Here is a 20015-nt window from a genome sequence, read left to right as displayed (position 1 = left end):
TAGAAGGAGTGACTTTGCCCCCTTGGAGCTGAAACACTCATAATGTGTAAAACAGCTGCCTAAAGTTACAAATGGGCCCAGGGACATTGCAGGCCCAGTACTGACACTGTGAGGGTGCTTGTGTACCTCTTTGAATCACATAAAGTGTTCTTTTGTTCACATCCATCCAGGGGGAAAACCTGGAATCTTACCCGAATTGGAGCTCCTTAGCCCTGGGTAGAAGGAGTGACTTTGCCCACTTGGAGCTGAAACACTCATAATGTGTAAAACAGCTGTCTGGAGGTTATAAATGGGCCAGAGACACCGTAGGCCTGGTTCTGGCACTGTGAAGGTACTTGTGTACCTTTTTGGACCACGTAAAGTGTTCTTTTGTTCACATCCTTCCAGGGGGAAAACCTGGAATCTTACCCGACTTGGAGCTCCGTAGGCCTGGGTAGAAGGAGTGACTTTGCCCCCTTGGAGCTGAAACACTCATAATGTGTAAAACAGCTGTCTGAAGTTACAAATGGGCCCAGGGACATTGTAGGACCAGTACTGACACTGTGAGGGTGCCTGTGTACCTCTTTGAATCACGTAAAGTGTTCTTTTGTTCACATCCATCCAGGGGGAAAACCTGGAATCTTACCCGAATTGGAGCTCCGTAGCCCTGGGTATAAGGAGTGACTTTACCCCCTTGGAGCTGAAACACTCATAATGTGTAAAACAGCTGTCTGGAGGTTATAAATGGGCCAGAGACACTGTAGGCCTGGTTCTGGCACTGTGAAGGTACTTGTGTACCTTTTTGGACCACGTAAAGTGTTCTTTTGTTCACATCCTTCCAGGGGGAAAACCTGGAATCTTACCCGACTTGGAGCTCCGTAGGCCTGGGTAGAAGGAGTGACTTTGCCCCCTTGGAGCTGAAACACTCATAATGTGTAAAACAGCTGCCTGAAGTTACAAATGGGCCCAGGGACATTGTAGGACCAGTACTGACACTGTGAGGGTGCTTGTGTACCTCTTTGAATCACATAAAGTGTTCTTTTGTTCACATCCATCCAGGGGGAAAACCTGGAATCTTACCCGAATTGGAGCTCCGTATCCCTGGGTAGAAGGAGTGACTTTGCCCCCTTGGAGCTGAAACACTCATAATGAGTAAAACAGCTGCCTGGAGGTTACAAATGGGCCCAGGGACATTGTAGGCCCAGTACTGACACTATGAAAGTGCTTTTGTACCTTTTTGAATCACGTAAAGTGTTCTTTTGTTCACATCCTTCCAGGGGGAAAACCTGGAATCTTACCCTACTTGGAGCTCCGTAGCCCTGGGTAGAAGGAGTGACTTTGCCCCCTTGGAGCTGAAACACTCATAATGTGGAATACATGACTAAAACAAGTGCCTGGAGGTTATAAATGGGCCAGGGACACTGTAGGCCCGGTTCTGACACTGTGAAGGTGCTTGTGTACCTTTTTGGACCACGTAAAGTGTTCTTTTGTTCACATCCATCCAGGGGTAAAACCTGGAATCTTACCCTACTTGGAGCTCCGTAGCCCTGGGTAGAAGGAGTGACTTTGCCCCCTTGGAGCTGAAACACTCATAATGTGTAAAACAGCTGCCTGAAGTTACAAATGGGCCCAGGGACATTGTAGGACCAGTACTGACACTGTGAGGGTGCCTGTGTACCTCTTTGAATCACGTAAAGTGTTCTTTTGTTCACATCCATCCTGGGGGAAAACCTGGAATCTTACCCGACTTGGAGCTCCGTAGCCCTGGGTAGAAGGAGTGACTTTGCCCCCTTGGAGCTGAAACACTCATAATGTGTAAAACAGCTGTCTGGAGGTTATAAATGGGCCAGAGACACCGTAGGCCTGGTTCTGGCACTGTGAAGGTACTTGTGTACCTTTTTGGACCACGTAAAGTGTTCTTTTGTTCACATCCTTCCAGGGGGAAAACCTGGAATCTTACCCGACTTGGAGCTCCGTAGGCCTGGGTAGAAGGAGTGACTTTACCCCCTTGGAGCTGAAACACTCATAATGTGTAAAACAGCTGCCTGAATTTACAAATGGGCCCAGGGACATTGTAGGACCAGTACTGACACTGTGAGGGTGCTTGTGTACCTCTTTGAATCACATAAAGTGTTCTTTTGTTCACATCCATCCAGGGGGAAAACCTGGAATCTTACCCGAATTGGAGCTCCGTATCCCTGGGTAGAAGGAGTGACTTTGCCCCCTTGGAGCTGAAACAGTCATAATGAGTAAAACAGCTGCCTGGAGGTTACAAATGGGCCCAGGGACATTGTAGGCCCAGTACTGACACTATGAAGGTGCTTTTGTACCTTTTTGAATCACGTAAAGTGTTCTTTTGTTCACATCCTTCCAGGGGGAAAACCTGGAATCTTACCCTACTTGGAGCTCCGTAGCCCTGGGTAGAAGGAGTGACTTTGCCCCCTTGGAGCTGAAACACTCATAATGTGGAATACATGACTAAAACAAGTGCCTGGAGGTTATAAATGGGCCAGGGACACTGTAGGCCCGGTTCTGACACTGTGAAGGTGCTTGTGTACCTTTTTGGACCACGTAAAGTGTTCTTTTGTTCACATCCATCCAGGGGTAAAACCTGGAATCTTACCCTACTTGGAGCTCCGTAGCCCTGGGTAGAAGGAGTGACTTTGCCCCCTTGGAGCTGAAACACTCATAATGTGTAAAACAGCTCCCTGGAGGTTACAAATGGGCACAGGGACATTGCAGGCCCGTTTCTGACACTGTGAAGGTGTTTTTGAACCTCTTTGAATCACTTAAAGTGTTCTTTTTTTTCCACTTCCATCCAGGGGGGAAACCTGGAATCTTACTCTACTTGGAGCACCGTAGCCCTGGGTAGAAGGAGTGACTTTGCCCCCTTGGAGCTGAAACACTCATAATGTGTAAAACAGCTCCCTGGAGGTTACAAATGGGCACAGGGACATTGCAGGCCCAGTACTGACACTGTGAGGGTGCCTGTGTACCTCTTTGAATCACATAAAGTGTTCTTTTGTTCACATCCATCCAGGGGGAAAACCAGGAATCTTACCCGAATTGGAGCTCCGTAGCCCTGGGTAGAAGGAGTGACTCTGCCCCTTGGAGCTGAAGATGTAAACATGTACACATATTCTCGACTATTAAGCCCCCACAGGGTGGGGCTTACAGACAGACCCATGTAGGGAACAAAAAGTCGAGTTATCCCGGCCGGCCGGCAGTCCGGCCATCTGGTCGGCCACTTGTGCAACCAGATGGCTCAGCGTGATGTGCGACCAGATGGCCGGACAGCCAGCCAGCCGGGCTAACTCAATCTTTTGTTCCCTAGAGGCCTGTAAGCCCCCACCCTGTGGGGGCTTAATAGTCGAGAATACGGGAAAGCGTAAAGAAATTGGGTATAGGCCTGGAGAGCGGCCCAACCCGGCAGGGAAAATGTAATAAAATGGTGTCGCATACACACAGCTCTGTTATGATCCAGTGGGCGGCCCTCAGAAGGGCCTTTAGGTTGTCTTTTTTGTACGTTCTCGGCGAGTAGCGTTTAACCGCCAAATCCGTAGAGAGTACGTCCCTGGCGCTTCAGGGCGTAGACCACATCCATGGCGGTGACGGTCTTTCTCTTGGCGTGCTCGGTATAGGTGACGGCGTCCCGGATGACGTTCTCCAGGAAAACCTTCAGCACACCGCGGGTCTCCTCGTAGATGAGGCCGGAGATGCGCTTGACACCGCCGCGGCGAGCCAGGCGGCGAATGGCGGGCTTGGTGATGCCCTGGATGTTGTCGCGGAGCACCTTCCTGTGCCTCTTGGCACCGCCTTTGCCGAGCCCCTTTCCTCCTTTGCCGCGTCCAGACATGCTCTCTTCTCGGTCGAAGCAGAAATAAAAGCAGCAGCCCGAAAACGGCTGCTTATATAGAGCAGCCGGCGGACCGGCGAGGGAGCCTCTCACATCACGTGACAGGGCGGGAGAGCCGGTGCCCGGCCCACCCTCTGCAGAGAGCGGGCCCCGAGCGGCCGCCGCCGTTTGAAAAAGAGCGGGCTCCCAGCCGCCTCTTTGTCCTGGGCTCGCCTGCGGGCGGGCGGGCTCTGCAGCTTCTGCTCTTCCCTCCTTACACGTCACCGGTGTTCAGGCCACACAAACGGAACAGTGAATAGCACGCCAGCCCCTCGCTGGTTGTTCCGGCCTGAAGTAACCCTAACCCTGGGTCCCCCTCCGACCGCTCTGTTATGTCTCAATGGGGCCAGCGTACCGAAGGCCTCCCCGGCGCTATCGCGCTGCGTGCGTGCAGCAACAACATACACACGTTCACATCCCGCGCCCGGTAGCGGCATGTCCGCAAACTGAGAAATATAGATGTATAAAAATAAATAAAAAGTATGGACCGCAAGGTAGCCTTTGCGGCTGTGTTAACATTATTAACGTGTATCGCTGAAGGGTTGGACACGCCGCCCGGTGAAGCGAAGGTGCGAGCGCTGAATTTAAAGAAGCCGGCAAAAGTGATTCTTAGAAGGGATAAGCTCTTTGATGGAATCTGTTTGCGGCTCTGAAAAGAGCCCTTGTGTTTATAATGTATTTATAAGGTGGTTTGTAAGTGAGGCTGCGGCGCTTCACTTGCTTGCTTTGCCCCCAGCCTTGTGGCTCTCGGTTTTCTTGGGCAGCAGCACGGCCTGGATGTTTGGCAGAACGCCTCCCTGGGCGATGGTAACTCTGCCCAGCAGCTTGTTGAGCTCCTCGTCGTTGCGGATGGCGAGCTGGAGGTGCCTGGGGATGATGCGGGTCTTCTTGTTGTCCCGGGCCGCGTTGCCAGCCAGCTCGAGGATCTCGGCCGTCAGGTACTCCAGAACTGCAGCCAGATAGACAGGGGCACCGGCGCCGACCCGCTCGGCGTAGCTTCCCTTTCGGAGCAGCCTGTGCACACGGCCCACAGGGAACTGGAGTCCAGCTCTGGAAGAGCGTGTCTTGGCTTTAGCGCGGGCCTTGCCTCCTTGCTTTCCGCGTCCAGACATGGCGAGCAGCTGCTGTAGGTTCTCACGATCGGAAGACAGAGAGACTATTCCTGCGTGCTCCGGACCCCGGTGATATAAAGACTTCGGGTTGTCTCTGATTGGTTGACCGCTAGGCTCTGAGGCCCAGATTGGAGGAAGGAATAACCTATTCCACCAATCAGAATTACAGAAGTGAAAGGCACGTATTAAGATGAGGAAGGAGGGGATGCCGGTTGTGCCTACCAATGGGAACGAAGAATAGAACAAGCAGCTGCTTTACACGCCCAGCCTATAAGTACACCAGCCCGGGCGCCGTTTCCGCATTTCTCCTGATTCCACAGCGAGCGCCTGCCGATTGTCGATCATGCCTGAACCAGCCAAGTCCGCGCCGGCTCCCAAGAAGGGCTCCAAGAAAGCGCTGTCCAAGCCACCCAAGAAGGACGGGAAGAAGCGCAAGAGGACCAGGAAGGAGAGCTACGCTATCTACATTTACAAAGTGATGAAGCAGGTGCACCCTGACACCGGCATCTCCTCCAAGGCCATGGGCATCATGAACTCCTTCGTCAACGACATCTTTGAGCGCATCGCTGGGGAGGCTTCCCGTCTGGCTCACTACAACCAGCGGCGCACCATCACCTCCCGGGAGATCCAGACCGCCGTGCGCCTGCTGCTGCCCGGAGAGCTGGCCAAGCACGCCGTGTCTGAAGGCACCAAGGCTGTCACCAAGTACACAAGCGCCAAGTAAGGCGTCGAGGGACATCTCTAATTAACACAACGGCTCTTCTAAGGGCCAACAATCTAAGAGCTGCTGTGCGGATATTATCGATGAAGAGGTACCCTTAACGTGTCTTATGAATTAAGCGTAGTGTCGTGCGCATTAGGTTCCGCTCTGACGGGGCCTGCAGCAGTGCAAGGGACGGTAGAGCAGAGCGCCCTTCCTCATAAAACGTCTATGTGAACAGGCTTTGTTGGGGATAAAGTGTCACTAAGCGCTGTAATGTAACGGCGTTTGACCCACACGGAAGGTACCGCTATTGCTTTCCACGTTAGGGGAGAAGTGTGTAAAGTGTGCATGGGGCACGTTCTGTTCGTACTTTAAAACCAAGGGAGACGAGAGTGGCTACAAGTCACCCCCGAGCAGGCGCTCCCTCTACTGAAGCCGGACAAGATTACAGGGGGTTTAAAAGTAGCACAGACACCACACAGTCCTGGCTTGCGAGGTGCCGGTCACTGCACAACCCGTTTGCCTAACAAAGCACTTTATTATATGAAAAGGAGGTGCTCTGCTTTCCGGGTGCCGGTATGAGTTACTGAGTACTGGTGCCTACCGACACCTTCCTTTCGCCCACGCCTCCCCCCCCACGTGTACAACACACTGATATGAACAGCTCCTACGTGACATGGTGATGGCTCTTAGAAGAGCCCTTGTGGTGTATGGTGTTTCTTAGGGTTGATCCTTAGGCCCTCTCGCCGCGGATACGACGGGCCAGCTGAATGTCCTTGGGCATGATGGTGACCCTCTTGGCGTGGATGGCGCACAAGTTGGTGTCCTCAAAGAGCCCGACCAGGTAGGCCTCGCTGGCCTCCTGCAGGGCCATGACGGCCGAGCTCTGGAAGCGCAGGTCGGTCTTGAAGTCCTGCGCAATCTCCCGCACCAGGCGCTGGAAGGGCAGCTTGCGGATGAGCAGCTCGGTGGACTTCTGGTAGCGGCGGATCTCGCGGAGAGCCACGGTCCCGGGCCTGTAGCGGTGAGGCTTCTTGACTCCTCCGGTGGCAGGCGCGCTCTTGCGGGCAGCCTTGGTGGCCAGCTGCTTGCGAGGCGCTTTCCCTCCGGTGGACTTGCGGGCGGTCTGCTTGGTGCGGGCCATGGCGAAGACGGAACTTTCTCTGCGCGACGTGCGAGATAGAATGGGGTCTCCGCCGCACAGAGGCCTATTTATACACTGGGAGACGGAGGGCTGCTCTGATTGGTTGAAGCCTCGGGCCATTGTTTGAAAATAGCCCGCGGTGTGCAAGGATTGGTTACTCACTGAAGAGGCGGCTTGTGGCTGACTATAGCCAATGAAATGTGGTCAAAATGGAAAGCAGCCCACCGATTGGTTGATGTACCGCCGAGCCGAAAAGCCCGCGTTTTGGGCAGCTCTTCTCCCCCTTGTCCACCCGGCTAGCTGTCGTCACACCAGTCACCCCCTCCCCGTCTCGGTCACCTGTGGGGGGACAAGCCCACGATGTTATAGCCCCTGTGGTTACCCTGGAACACGTAGTTACCTCCTACTGATTTAACGCGCACACTCGTCTGCTTCAAGCAGACACTATTTCCAGTCCCCCACGGACAGTGTATGTGGCGAAACACACACGTAAAGACACGAATGTCTTATCAACCGAGGTCTAATACCTCCTACAAATATAGTTAGTCTTAAAACTATAAAGGAGTAATAATAACCTTCGTTCGACCATATGCCCAAGATCACACACGGCGCTCGAGCGCGGAAAGGCGCGCTGGGATTTCACTGTGCCGTTTATAGTTGGGGAGCGGGGCACGGGCTGTGCAGAGCTGGGGGGTGAACAGGCTCTCTTCTAGACTGGGTAGATGGCTCTTAAAAGAGCCCTTGTGTTTGCAGTGTCTGGCAGGAAGCCCTTACTTCTTCTTGGGCGCTGCCTTTTTGGGCTTGGCTGCTTTGGGTTTGGCCGCCTTGGGTTTCACTACCATGGCTGGACTTTTCTTGGCTACTTTGGGCTTGACCGCCTTTGCTTTCGCTGGACTCTTGGCAGCCTTCTTGGCTGGGGCAGCTTTGGGCTTCTTGGGGCTCTTTGCTGCCGCCGGCTTCTTGACCTTCTTCGGGCTCTTCTTCACCCCCGCGGGGGCCTTTTTGGGCTTCTTGGCGGCAGGGGCAGCTTTCTTGGCTGCTGGTTTCTTGGTCTTGGCCGCAGCCTTCTTGGCCGCCTTCTTGCCCTCCAGCTGCTTCTTGTTCACCTTGAAGGAGCCGGAGGCGCCGGTGCCCTTCAGCTGGGCCAGGGCGCCCTTGCTGACCAGGCTCTTGAGGGCGGCCTTAACGCGGCTCTTGTTCTTGTCCACATCGTAGCCGTCGGCGCTCAGAACCTTCTTCAGGGCCGCCAGGGAGACTCCCTTCCTCTCGGCAGAGGCGGTGACCGCCTTCAGGATGAGCTCGGAGACGCTGGGTCCCGAAGGCTTCTTGGCCTTAGAAGTCCCCGCTGCCTTCTTCGGCTTCTTCTTGGGGGCTACTTCAGCGGGAGGGGCCGCGGCAGCTGGAGCGGTTTCAGCCATGGTACAGCGAGTCTAGGCACTAGCACAGATCAGAAATGTTCCTCCCGCCGGAGCTCCGTGCATATATAGGGAGGAGCCACCTTCTGATTGGTCCCCAGAAGAGGAGGCTGTTCGCGGCACACTCGGCTCTCTGCTCCGAGCTGGCTTTTGTGTTTCCTCTCATCAGATTATCTATGTTTTAAAACAGTAAAAGTTTAAACTGGGCTTTCATTTATACATTAAAAGAAGCCCAACTTCATCCCTTTCCTATGCGTGCACTCCTTTCGTTTCAACGCGTTGCCACCGGCTTTCAGTCAGCTGGTAGACTCGACACTCTTCCGATGGCTGATGCGTTTGTGTCAGAAAACTTTGTCCCCAAGCCCATTTTCACATACACAGTCTTAAGGTTTGTAGTCAGAAAAGATAGCATATCAATCGGAGCGTGCTTCTGTACCGAATGACTCGTGGGGCACCATAATGGGCTTCTTGGCACCCGTGAAGCAACGTTTTATAAAGTGCAGAAATAACACAAGCCTTCGTGTGCCCAGCGAGAGGGCACAACAATGTGAGTGAACACTGGCGTCTGGGCCTGAAGTTCTCATCATGTCTGCGTTTTCATAAACTTTATGGTGCACAACATGGGATCTGGGTTGGATTTTAATCAATCAGTTGTTCACAATCTTGGTTCAAGACTCACATCTTTAACGAATTGAATTGGTTCCGATAGGCTCAAACACTGGCAAAGTACATTCCCTGCCAAGTGCTTAGCTACAGGAGACAGACGCAGCCTAAAGATCATATCTACACGGTGGCACAATGAAGGAAGCCTCATCATGCCACCAACGTCACTATAACAGGACCCAGGAGGATAGAAACGGGCCAAACTCACTGAATGCACACATCTGATACTGTGAAGGTGTTTGCCCACCTTATTGAACCATGTAAAGTATTCTTTTGTTCACCTGCATACAAGGGGGGGGGCAAACCTGGAATCTTACCCGACTTGGAGCTCCGTAGCCCTGGGTAGAAGGAGTGACTTGGCCCCCTTGGAGCTGAAACACTCATAATGTGTAAAACAGCTGCCTGGAGGTAACAAATGGGCCCAGGGACATTGCAGGCCCAGTACTGACACTGTGAGGGTGCTTGTGTACCGCTTTGAACCACGTAAAGTGTTCTTTTTTTTCCACTTCCATCCAGGGGGGAAACCTGGAATCTTCCCCTACTTGGAGCCCCGTAGCCCTGGGTAGAAGGAGTGACTTTGCCCCCTTGGAGCTGAAACACTCATAATGTGTAAAACAGCTGCCTGGAGGTTACAAATGGGCCCAGGGACATTGTAGGCCCAGTACTGACACTGTGAAGGTGCTTTTGTACCTTTTTGAATCACGTAAAGTGTTCTTTTGTTCACATCCATCCAGGGGGAAAACCTGGAATCTTACCCGAATTGGAGCTCCTTAGCCCTGGGTAGAAGGAGTGACTTTGCCCCCTTGGAGCTGAAACACTCATAATGTGTAAAACAGCTGCCTGGAGGTTACAAATGGGCCCAGGGACATTGCAGGCCCAGTACTGACACTGTGAGAGTGCTTGTGTACCGTTTTGAACCACGTAAAGTGTTCTTTTTTTTTTTCACTTCCATCCAGGGGGAAAACCTGGAATCTTACCCTACTTGGAGCTCCGTAGCCCTGGGTAGAAGGAGTGACTTTGCCCCCTTGGAGCTGAAACACTCATAATGTGTAAAACAGCTGCCTGGAGGTCACAAATGGGCCCAGGGACATTGCAGGCCCAGTACTGACACTGTGAGGGTGCTTGTGTACCTCTTTGAATCACATAAAGTGTTCTTTTGTTCACATCCATCCAGGGGGAAAACCTGGAATCTTACCCGACTTGGAGCTCCGTAGCCCTGGGTAGAAGGAGTGACTTTGCCCCCTTGGAGCTGAAACACTCATAATGTGTAAAACAGCTGTCTGGAGGTTATAAATGGGCCAGAGACACCGTAGGCCTGGTTCTGGCACTGTGAAGGTGCTTGTGTACCTTTTTGGACCACGTAAAGTGTTCTTTTGTTCACATCCATCCAGGGGGAAAACCTGGAATCTTACCCGACTTGGAGCTCCGTAGCCCTGGTTAGAAGGAGTGACTTTGCGCCCTTGGAGCTGAAACACTCATAATGTGTAAAACAGCTGCCTGAAGTTACAAATGGGCCCAGGGACATTGCAGGCCCAGTACTGACACTGTGAGGGTGCTTGTGTACCTCTTTGAATCACATAAAGTGTTCTTTTGTTCACATCCATCCAGGGGGAAAACCTGGAATCTTACCCGAATTGGAGCTCCGTAGCCCTGGGTATAAGGAGTGAATTTGCCCCCTTGGAGCTGAAACACTCATAATGTGTAAAACAGCTGTCTGGAGGTTATAAATGGGCCAGAGACACCGTAGGCCTGGTTCTGGCACTGTGAAGGTACTTGTGTACCTTTTTGGACCACGTAAAGTGTTCTTTTGTTCACATCCTTCCAGGGGGAAAACCTGGAATCTTACCCGACTTGGAGCTCCGTAGGCCTGGGTAGAAGGAGTGACATTGCCCCCTTGGAGCTGAAACACTCATAATGTGTAAAACAGCTGCCTGAAGTTACAAATGGGCCCAGGGACATTGAAGGACCAGTACTGACACTGTGAGGGTGCCTGTGTACCTCTTTGAATCACATAAAGTGTTCTTTTGTTCACATCCATCCAGGGGGAAAACCTGGAATCTTACCCGACTTGGAGCTCCGTAGCCCTGGGTAGAAGGAGTGACTTTGCCCCCTTGGAGCTGAAACACTCATAATGTGTAAAACAGCTGCCTGGAGGTTACAAATGGGCCCAGGGACATTGCAGTCCCAGTACTGACACTGTGAGGGTGCATGTGTACCTCTTTGAATCACGTAAAGTGTTCTTTTTTTACCACTTCCATCCAGGGGGAAAACCTGGAATCTCACCCTACTTGGAGCTCCGTAGCCCTGGGTAGAAGGAGTGACTTTGCCACCTTGGAACTGAAACACTCATAATGTCGAAAACATGACTAAAACAGCTGCCTGGAGGTTTTAAATGGGCCAGGGACATTGTAGGCCCAGTTCTGACACTGTGAGGGTGCTTGTGTACCTCTTTGAATCACATAAAGTGTTCTTTTGTTCACATCCATCCAGGGGGAAAACCTGGAATCTTACCCGAATTGGAGCTCCGTAGCCCTGGGTAGAAGGAGTGACTTTGCCCCCTTGGAGCTGAAACACTCATAATGTGTAAAACAGCTTCCTGGAGGTTACAAATGGGCCAGGGACATTGTAGGCCCGTTTCTGACACTGTGAAGGTGTTTTTGAACCTCTTTGAATCACTTAAAGTGTTCTTTTTTTTCCACTTCCATCCAGGGGGGAAACCTGGAATCTTACTCTACTTGGAGCACCGTAGCCCTGGGTAGAAGGAGTGACTTTGCCCCCTTGGAGCTGAAAAACTCATAATGTGTAAAACAGCTGCCTGGAGGTTACAAATGGGCCCAGGGACATTGCAGGCCCAGTACTGACACTGTGAGGGTGCTTGTGTACCTCTTTGAATCACATAAAGTGTTCTTTTGTTCACATCCATCCAGGGGGAAAACCTGGAATCTTACCCGAATTGGAGCTCCGTAGCCCTGGGTAGAAGGAGTGACTTTGCCCCCTTGGAGCTGAAACACTCATAATGTGTAAAACAGCTGTCTGGAGGTTATAAATGGGCCAGAGACACAATAGGCCTGGTTCTGCCACTGTGAAGGTGCTTGTGTACCTTTTTGGACCACGTAAAGTGTTCTTTTGTTCACATCCATCCAGGGGGAAAACCTGGAATCTTACCCGACTTGGAGCTCCGTAGCCCTGGGTAGAAGGAGTGACTTTGCCCCCTTGGAGCTGAAACACTCATAATGTGTAAAACAGCTGCCTAAAGTTACAAATGGGCCCAGGGACATTGCAGGCCCAGTACTGACACTGTGAGGGTGCTTGTGTACCTCTTTGAATCACATAAAGTGTTCTTTTGTTCACATCCATCCAGGGGGAAAACCTGGAATCTTACCCGAATTGGAGCTCCGTAGCCCTGGGTAGAAGGAGTGACTTTGCCCCCTTGGAGCTGAAACACTCATAATGTGTAAAACAGCTGTCTGGAGGTTATAAATGGGCCAGAGACACAATAGGCCTGGTTCTGGCACTGTGAAGGTGCTTGTGTACCTTTTGGACCACGTAAAGTGTTCTTTTGTTCACATCCATCCAGGGGGAAAACCTGGAATCTTACCCGACTTGGAGCTCCGTAGCCCTGGGTAGAAGGAGTGACTTTGCCCCCTTGGAGCTGAAACACTCATAATGTGTAAAACAGCTGCCTGAAGTTACAAATGGGCCCAGGGACATTGTAGGCCCAGTACTGACACTATGAAGGTGCTTTTGTACCTTTTTGAATCACGTAAAGTGTTCTTTTGTTCACATCCTTCCAGGGGGAAAACCTGGAATCTTACACGAATTGGAGCTCCGTATCCCTGGGTAGAAGGAGTGACTTTGCCCCCTTGGAGCTGAAACACTCATAATGTGGAATACATGACTAAAACAAGTGCCTGGAGGTTATAAATGGGCCAGGGACACTGTAGGCCCGGTTCTGACACTGTGAAGGTGTTTGTGTACCTTTTTGGACCACGTAAAGTGTTCTTTTGTTCACATCCATCCAGGGGTAAAACCTGGAATCTTACCCTACTTGGAGCTCCGTAGCCCTGGGTAGAAGGAGTGACTTTGCCCCCTTGGAGCTGAAACACTCATAATGTGTAAAACAGCTGCCTGGAGGTTACAAATGGGCCCAGGGACATTGCAGGCCCAGTACTGACACTGTGAGGGTGCATGTGTACCTCCTTGAATCACGTAAAGTGTTCTTTTGTTCAAATCCATCCAGGGGGAAAACCTGGAATCTTACCCGAATTGGAGCTCCGTAGCCCTGGGTAGAAGGAGTGACTTTGCCCCCTTGGAGCTGAAACACTCATAATGTGTAAAACAGCTGCCTGGAGGATACAAATGGGCCCAGGGACATTGCAGGCCCAGTACTGACACTGTGAGGGTGCTTGTGTACCTCTTTGAATCACATAAAGTGTTCTTTTGTTCACATCCATCCAGGGGGAAAACCTGGAATCTTACCCGAATTGGAGCTCCGTATCCCTGGGTAGAAGGAGTGACTTTGCCCCCTTGGAGCTGAAACACTCATAATGTGTAAAACAGCTGCCTGGAGGTTACAAATGGGCCAGGGACACTGTAGGCCCGTTTCTGACACTGTGAAGGTGCTTTTGTACCTCTTTGAATCACTTAAAGTGTTCTTTTTTTTCCACTTCCATCCAGGGGGGAAACCTGGAATCTTACCCTACTTGGAGCACCGTAGCCCTGGGTAGAAGGAGTGACTTTGCCCCCTTGGAGCTGAAACACTCATAATGTGTAAAACAGCAGCCTGGAGGTTACAAATGGGCCCAGGGACATTGTAGGCCCAGTACTGACACTGTGAAGGTGCTTTTGTACCTTTTTGAATCACGTAAAGTGTTCTTTTGTTCACATCCATCCAGGGGGAAAACCTGGAATCTTACCCGAATTGGAGCTCCGTAGCCCTGGGTATAAGGAGTGACTTTGCCCCCTTGGAGCTGAAACACTCATAATGTGTAAAACAGCTGTCTGGAGGTTATAAATGGGCCAGAGACACCGTAGGCCTGGTTCTGGCACTGTGAATGTACTTGTGTACCTTTTTGGACCACGTAAAGTGTTCCTTTGTTCACATCCTTCCAGGGGGAAAACCTGGAATCTTACCCGAATTGGAGCTCCGTAGCCCTGGGTAGAAGGAGTGACTTTGCCCCCTTGGAGCTGAAACACTCATAATGTGTAAAACAGCTGCCTGGAGGTTACAAATGGGCCCAGGGACATTGCAGGCCCAGTACTGACACTGTGAGGGTGCTTGTGTACCTCTTTGAATCACATAAAGTGTTCTTTTGTTCACATCCATCCAGGGGGAAAACCTGGAATCTTACCCGAATTGGAGCTCCGTATCCCTGGGTAGAAGGAGTGACTTTGCCCCCTTGGAGCTGAAACACTCATAATGTGTAAAACAGCTGCCTGGAGGTTACAAATGGGCCAGGGACACTGTAGGCCTGTTTCTGACACTGTGAAGGTGCTTTTGTACCTCTTTGAATCACTTAAAGTGTTCTTTTTTTTCCACTTCCATCCAGGGGGGAAACCTGGAATCTTACCCTACTTGGAGCACCGTAGCCCTGGGTAGAAGGAGTGACTTTGCCCCCTTGGAGCTGAAAAACTCATAATGTGTAAAACAGCTGCCTGGAGGTTACAAATGGGCCCAGGGACATTGCAGGCCCAGTACTGACACTGTGAGGGTGCTTGTGTACCTCTTTGAATCACATAAAGTGTTCTTTTGTTCACATCCATCCAGGGGGAAAACCTGGAATCTTACCCGAATTGGAGCTCCGTAGCCCTGGGTAGAAGGAGTGACTTTGCCCCCTTGGAGCTGAAACACTCATAATGTGTAAAACAGCTGTCTGGAGGTTATAAATGGGCCAGAGACACCATAGGCCTGGTTCTGGCACTGTGAAGGTGCTTGTGTACCTTTTTGGACCACGTAAAGTGTTCTTTTGTTCACATCCATCCAGGGGGAAAACCTGGAATCTTACCCGACTTGGAGCTCCGTAGCCCTGGGTAGAAGGAGTGACTTTGCCCCCTTGGAGCTGAAACACTCATAATGTGTAAAACAGCTGCCTAAAGTTACAAATGGGCCCAGGGACATTGCAGGCCCAGTACTGACACTGTGAGGGTGCTTGTGTACCTCTTTGAATCACATAAAGTGTTCTTTTGTTCACATCCATCCAGGGGGAAAACCTGGAATCTTACCCGAATTGGAGCTCCGTAGCCCTGGGTAGAAGGAGTGACTTTGCCCCCTTGGAGCTGAAACACTCATAATGTGTAAAACAGCTGTCTGGAGGTTATAAATGGGCCAGAGACACCGTAGGCCTGGTTCTGGCACTGTGAAGGTACTTGTGTACCTTTTTGGACCACGTAAAGTGTTCTTTTGTTCACATCCTTCCAGGGGGAAATCCTGGAATCTTACCCGACTTGGAGCTCCGTAGGCCTGGGTAGAAGGAGTGACTTTGCCCCCTTGGAGCTGAAACACTCATAATGTGTAAAACAGCTGCCTGAAGTTACAAATGGGCCCAGGGACATTGTAGGACCAGTACTGACACTGTGAGGGTGCCTGTGTACCTCTTTGAATCACGTAAAGTGTTCTTTTGTTCACATCCATCCTGGGGGAAAACCTGGAATCTTACCCGACTTGGAGCTCCGTAGCCCTGGGTAGAAGGAGTGACTTTGCCCCCTTGGAGCTGAAACACTCATAATGTGTAAAACAGCTGTCTGGAGGTTATAAATGGGCCAGAGACACCGTAGGCCTGGTTCTGGCACTGTGAAGGTACTTGTGTACCTTTTTGGACCACGTAAAGTGTTCTTTTGTTCACATCCTTCCAGGGGGAAAACCTGGAATCTTACCCGACTTGGAGCTCCGTAGGCCTGGGTAGAAGGAGTGACTTTGCCCCCTTGGAGCTGAAACACTCATAATGTGTAAAACAGCTGCCTGAAGTTACAAATGGGCCCAGGGACATTGTAGGACCAGTACTGACACTGTGAGGGTGCCTGTGTACCTCTTTGAATCACGTAAAGTGTTCTTTTGTTCACATCCATCCAGGGGGAAAACCTGGAATCTTACCCGAATTGGAGCTCCGTAGCCCTGGGTATAAGGAGTGACTTTGCCCCCTTGGAGCTGAAACACTCATAATGTGTAAAACAGCTGTCTGGAGGTTATAAATGGGCCAGAGACACCGTAGGCCTGGTTCTGGCACTGTGAAGGTACTTGTGTACCTTTTTGGACCACGTAAAGTGTTCTTTTGTTCACATCCTTCCAGGGGGAAAACCTGGAATCTTACCCGACTTGGAGCTCCGTAGGCCTGGGTAGAAGGAGTGACTTTGCCCCCTTGGAGCTGAAACACTCATAATGTGTAAAACAGCTGCCTAAAGTTACAAATGGGCCCAGGGACATTGCAGGCCCAGTACTGACACTGTGAGGGTGCTTGTGTACCTATTTGAATCACATAAAGTGTTCTTTTGTTCACATCCATCCAGGGGGAAAACCTGGAATCTTACCCGAATTGGAGCTCCTTAGCCCTGGGTAGAAGGAGTGACTTTGCCCCCTTGGAGCTGAAACACTCATAATGTGTAAAACAGCTGTCTGGAGGTTATAAATGGGCCAGAGACACCGTAGGCCTGGTTCTGGCACTGTGAAGGTACTTGTGTACCTTTTTGGACCACGTAAAGTGTTCTTTTGTTCACATCCTTCCAGGGGGAAAACCTGGAATCTTACCCGACTTGGAGCTCCGTAGGCCTGGGTAGAAGGAGTGACTTTGCCCCCTTGGAGCTGAAACACTCATAATGTGTAAAACAGCTGTCTGAAGTTACAAATGGGCCCAGGGACATTGTAGGACCAGTACTGACACTGTGAGGGTGCCTGTGTACCTCTTTGAATCACGTAAAGTGTTCTTTTGTTCACATCCATCCAGGGGGAAAACCTGGAATCTTACCCGAATTGGAGCTCCGTAGCCCTGGGTATAAGGAGTGACTTTACCCCCTTGGAGCTGAAACACTCATAATGTGTAAAACAGCTGTCTGGAGGTTATAAATGGGCCAGAGACACTGTAGGCCTGGTTCTGGCACTGTGAAGGTACTTGTGTACCTTTTTGGACCACGTAAAGTGTTCTTTTGTTCACATCCTTCCAGGGGGAAAACCTGGAATCTTACCCGACTTGGAGCTCCGTAGGCCTGGGTAGAAGGAGTGACTTTGCCCCCTTGGAGCTGAAACACTCATAATGTGTAAAACAGCTGCCTGAAGTTACAAATGGGCCCAGGGACATTGTAGGACCAGTACTGACACTGTGAGGGTGCTTGTGTACCTCTTTGAATCACATAAAGTGTTCTTTTGTTCACATCCATCCAGGGGGAAAACCTGGAATCTTACCCGAATTGGAGCTCCGTATCCCTGGGTAGAAGGAGTGACTTTGCCCCCTTGGAGCTGAAACACTCATAATGAGTAAAACAGCTGCCTGGAGGTTACAAATGGGCCCAGGGACATTGTAGGCCCAGTACTGACACTATGAAAGTGCTTTTGTACCTTTTTGAATCACGTAAAGTGTTCTTTTGTTCACATCCTTCCAGGGGGAAAACCTGGAATCTTACCCTACTTGGAGCTCCGTAGCCCTGGGTAGAAGGAGTGACTTTGCCCCCTTGGAGCTGAAACACTCATAATGTGGAATACATGACTAAAACAAGTGCCTGGAGGTTATAAATGGGCCAGGGACACTGTAGGCCCGGTTCTGACACTGTGAAGGTGCTTGTGTACCTTTTTGGACCACGTAAAGTGTTCTTTTGTTCACATCCATCCAGGGGTAAAACCTGGAATCTTACCCTACTTGGAGCTCCGTAGCCCTGGGTAGAAGGAGTGACTTTGCCCCCTTGGAGCTGAAACACTCATAATGTGTAAAACAGCTGCCTGGAGGTTACAAATGGGCCCAGGGACATTGCAGGCCCAGTACTGACACTGTGAGGGTGCATGTGTACCTCCTTGAATCACGTAAAGTGTTCTTTTGTTCAAATCCATCCAGGGGGAAAACCTGGAATCTTACCCGAATTGGAGCTCCGTAGCCCTGGGTAGAAGGAGTGACTTTGCCCCCTTGGAGCTGAAACACTCATAATGTGTAAAACAGCTGCCTGGAGGTTACAAATGGGCCCAGGGACATTGCAGGCCCAGTACTGACACTGTGAGGGTGCTTGTGTACCTCTTTGAATCACATAAAGTGTTCTTTTGTTCACATCCATCCAGGGGGAAAACCTGGAATCTTACCCGAATTGGAGCTCCGTATCCCTGGGTAGAAGGAGTGACTTTGCCCCCGTGGAGCTGAAACACTCATAATGTGTAAAACAGCTGCCTGGAGGTTACAAATGGGCCAGGGACACTGAAGGCCCGTTTCTGACACTGTGAAGGTGCTTTTGTACCTCTTTGAATCACTTAAAGTGTTCTTTTTTTTCCACTTCCATCCAGGGGGGAAACCTGGAATCTTACCCTACTTGGAGCACCGTAGCCCTGGGTAGAAGGAGTGACTTTGCCCCCTTGGAGCTGAAACACTCATAATGTGTAAAACAGCAGCCTGGAGGTTACAAATGGGCCCAGGGACATTGTAGGCCCAGTACTGACACTGTGAAGGTGCTTTTGTACCTTTTTGAATCACGTAAAGTGTTCTTTTGTTCACATCCATCCAGGGGGAAAACCTGGAATCTTACCCGAATTGGAGCTCCGTAGCCCTGGGTATAAGGAGTGACTTTGCCCCCTTGGAGCTGAAACACTCATAATGTGTAAAACAGCTGTCTGGAGGTTATAAATGGGCCAGAGACACCGTAGGCCTGGTTCTGGCACTGTGAAGGTACTTGTGTACCTTTTTGGACCACGTAAAGTGTTCTTTTGTTCACATCCTTCCAGGGGGAAAACCTGGAATCTTACCCGACTTGGAGCTCCGTAGGCCTGGGTAGAAGGAGTGACTTTGCCCCCTTGGAGCTGAAACACTCATAATGTGTAAAACAGCTGCCTGAAGTTACAAATGGGCCCAGGGACATTGTAGGACCAGTACTGACACTGTGAGGGTGCTTGTGTACCTCTTTGAATCACATAAAGTGTTCTTTTGTTCACATCCATCCAGGGGGAAGACCTGGAATCTTACCCGAATTGGAGCTCCGTATCCCTGGGTAGAAGGAGTGACTTTGCCCCCTTGGAGCTGAAACACTCAAAATGAGTAAAACAGCTGCCTGGAGGTTACAAATGGGCCCAGGGACATTGTAGGCCCAGTACTGACACTATGAAGGTGCTTTTGTACCTTTTTGAATCACGTAAAGTGTTCTTTTGTTCACATCCTTCCAGGGGGAAAACCTGGAATCTTACCCTACTTGGAGCTCCGTAGCCCTGGGTAGAAGGAGTGACTTTGCCCCCTTGGAGCTGAAACACTCATAATGTGGAATACATGACTAAAACAAGTGCCTGGAGGTTATAAATGGGCCAGGGGCACTGTAGGCCCGGTTCTGACACTGTGAAGGTGCTTGTGTACCTTTTTGGACCACGTAAAGTGTTCTTTTGTTCACATCCATCCAGGGGTAAAACCTGGAATCTTACCCTACTTGGAGCTCCGTAGCCCTGGGTAGAAGGAGTGACTTTGCCCCCTTGGAGCTGAAACACTCATAATGTGTAAAACAGCTGCCTGGAGGTTACAAATGGGCCCAGGGACATTGCAGGCCCAGTACTGACACTGTGAGGGTGCATGTGTACCTCCTTGAATCACGTAAAGTGTTCTTTTGTTCAAATCCATCCAGGGGGAAAACCTGGAATCTTACCCGAATTGGAGCTCCGTAGCCCTGGGTAGAAGGAGTGACTTTGCCCCCTTGGAGCTGAAACACTCATAATGTGGAATACATGACTAAAACAAGTGCCTGGAGGTTATAAATGGGCCAGGGACACTGTAGGCCCGGTTCTGACACTGTGAAGGTGCTTGTGTACCTTTTTGGACCACGTAAAGTGTTCTTTTGTTCACATCCATCCAGGGGGAAAACCTGGAATCTTACCCGACTTGGAGCTCCGTAGCCCTGGGTAGAAGGAGTGACTTTGCCCCCTTGGAGCTGAAACACTCAT

The 20015-nt window shown here is 50.8% G+C and overlaps 5 protein-coding genes across 5 annotated transcripts; 1 reads left to right on the top strand and 4 right to left on the bottom strand.

Moving 5' to 3' along the window:
• Nucleotides 1–3465: 3465 nt before the first annotated feature.
• On the bottom strand, nucleotides 3466–3973 carry LOC138275444 (histone H4). The gene has a single exon (XM_069219099.1). It carries the CDS (start codon nucleotides 3833–3835, stop codon nucleotides 3524–3526), a length of 312 nt encoding a protein of 103 aa, XP_069075200.1. The 5' UTR covers nucleotides 3836–3973; the 3' UTR covers nucleotides 3466–3523.
• Nucleotides 3974–4514: 541 nt separating this feature from the next.
• Nucleotides 4515–5132, bottom strand: LOC138275442 (histone H2A type 2-C). The gene has a single exon (XM_069219097.1). It carries the CDS (start codon nucleotides 4984–4986, stop codon nucleotides 4588–4590), a length of 399 nt encoding a protein of 132 aa, XP_069075198.1. The 5' UTR covers nucleotides 4987–5132; the 3' UTR covers nucleotides 4515–4587.
• Nucleotides 5133–5328: 196 nt separating this feature from the next.
• Nucleotides 5329–5762, top strand: LOC138275443 (histone H2B 1.2-like). The gene has a single exon (XM_069219098.1). It carries the CDS (start codon nucleotides 5330–5332, stop codon nucleotides 5708–5710), a length of 381 nt encoding a protein of 126 aa, XP_069075199.1. The 5' UTR covers nucleotide 5329; the 3' UTR covers nucleotides 5711–5762.
• Nucleotides 5763–5878: 116 nt separating this feature from the next.
• On the bottom strand, nucleotides 5879–7176 carry LOC138275441 (histone H3-like). The gene has a single exon (XM_069219096.1). It carries the CDS (start codon nucleotides 6951–6953, stop codon nucleotides 6423–6425), a length of 531 nt encoding a protein of 176 aa, XP_069075197.1. The 5' UTR covers nucleotides 6954–7176; the 3' UTR covers nucleotides 5879–6422.
• Nucleotides 7177–7315: 139 nt separating this feature from the next.
• On the bottom strand, nucleotides 7316–8281 carry LOC138275440 (histone H1-like). Its single transcript, XM_069219095.1, has one exon. It carries the CDS (start codon nucleotides 8249–8251, stop codon nucleotides 7604–7606), a length of 648 nt encoding a protein of 215 aa, XP_069075196.1. The 5' UTR covers nucleotides 8252–8281; the 3' UTR covers nucleotides 7316–7603.
• Nucleotides 8282–20015: the final 11734 nt, after the last annotated feature.

The sequence above is a fragment of the Pleurodeles waltl genome, unplaced genomic scaffold, assembly GCF_031143425.1.
Source record: "Pleurodeles waltl isolate 20211129_DDA unplaced genomic scaffold, aPleWal1.hap1.20221129 scaffold_239, whole genome shotgun sequence".
Taxonomy (NCBI): domain Eukaryota; kingdom Metazoa; phylum Chordata; class Amphibia; order Caudata; family Salamandridae; genus Pleurodeles; species Pleurodeles waltl.
Note: the sequence above shows the minus strand (reverse complement) of the source record. Positions and strands in the feature narration are given on the sequence as shown.

Bases quoted from the DNA above. Each gene is read 5' to 3' on its own strand.
- LOC138275444 (XM_069219099.1), bottom strand. From the start codon at position 3,835: ATGTCTGGACGCGGCAAAGGAGGAAAGGGGCTCGGCAAAGGCGGTGCC.
- LOC138275440 (XM_069219095.1), bottom strand. From the start codon at position 8,251: ATGGCTGAAACCGCTCCAGCTGCCGCGGCCCCTCCCGCTGAAGTAGCC.
- LOC138275443 (XM_069219098.1), top strand. From the start codon at position 5,330: ATGCCTGAACCAGCCAAGTCCGCGCCGGCTCCCAAGAAGGGCTCCAAG.
- LOC138275441 (XM_069219096.1), bottom strand. From the start codon at position 6,953: ATGGCCCGAGGCTTCAACCAATCAGAGCAGCCCTCCGTCTCCCAGTGT.
- LOC138275442 (XM_069219097.1), bottom strand. From the start codon at position 4,986: ATGTCTGGACGCGGAAAGCAAGGAGGCAAGGCCCGCGCTAAAGCCAAG.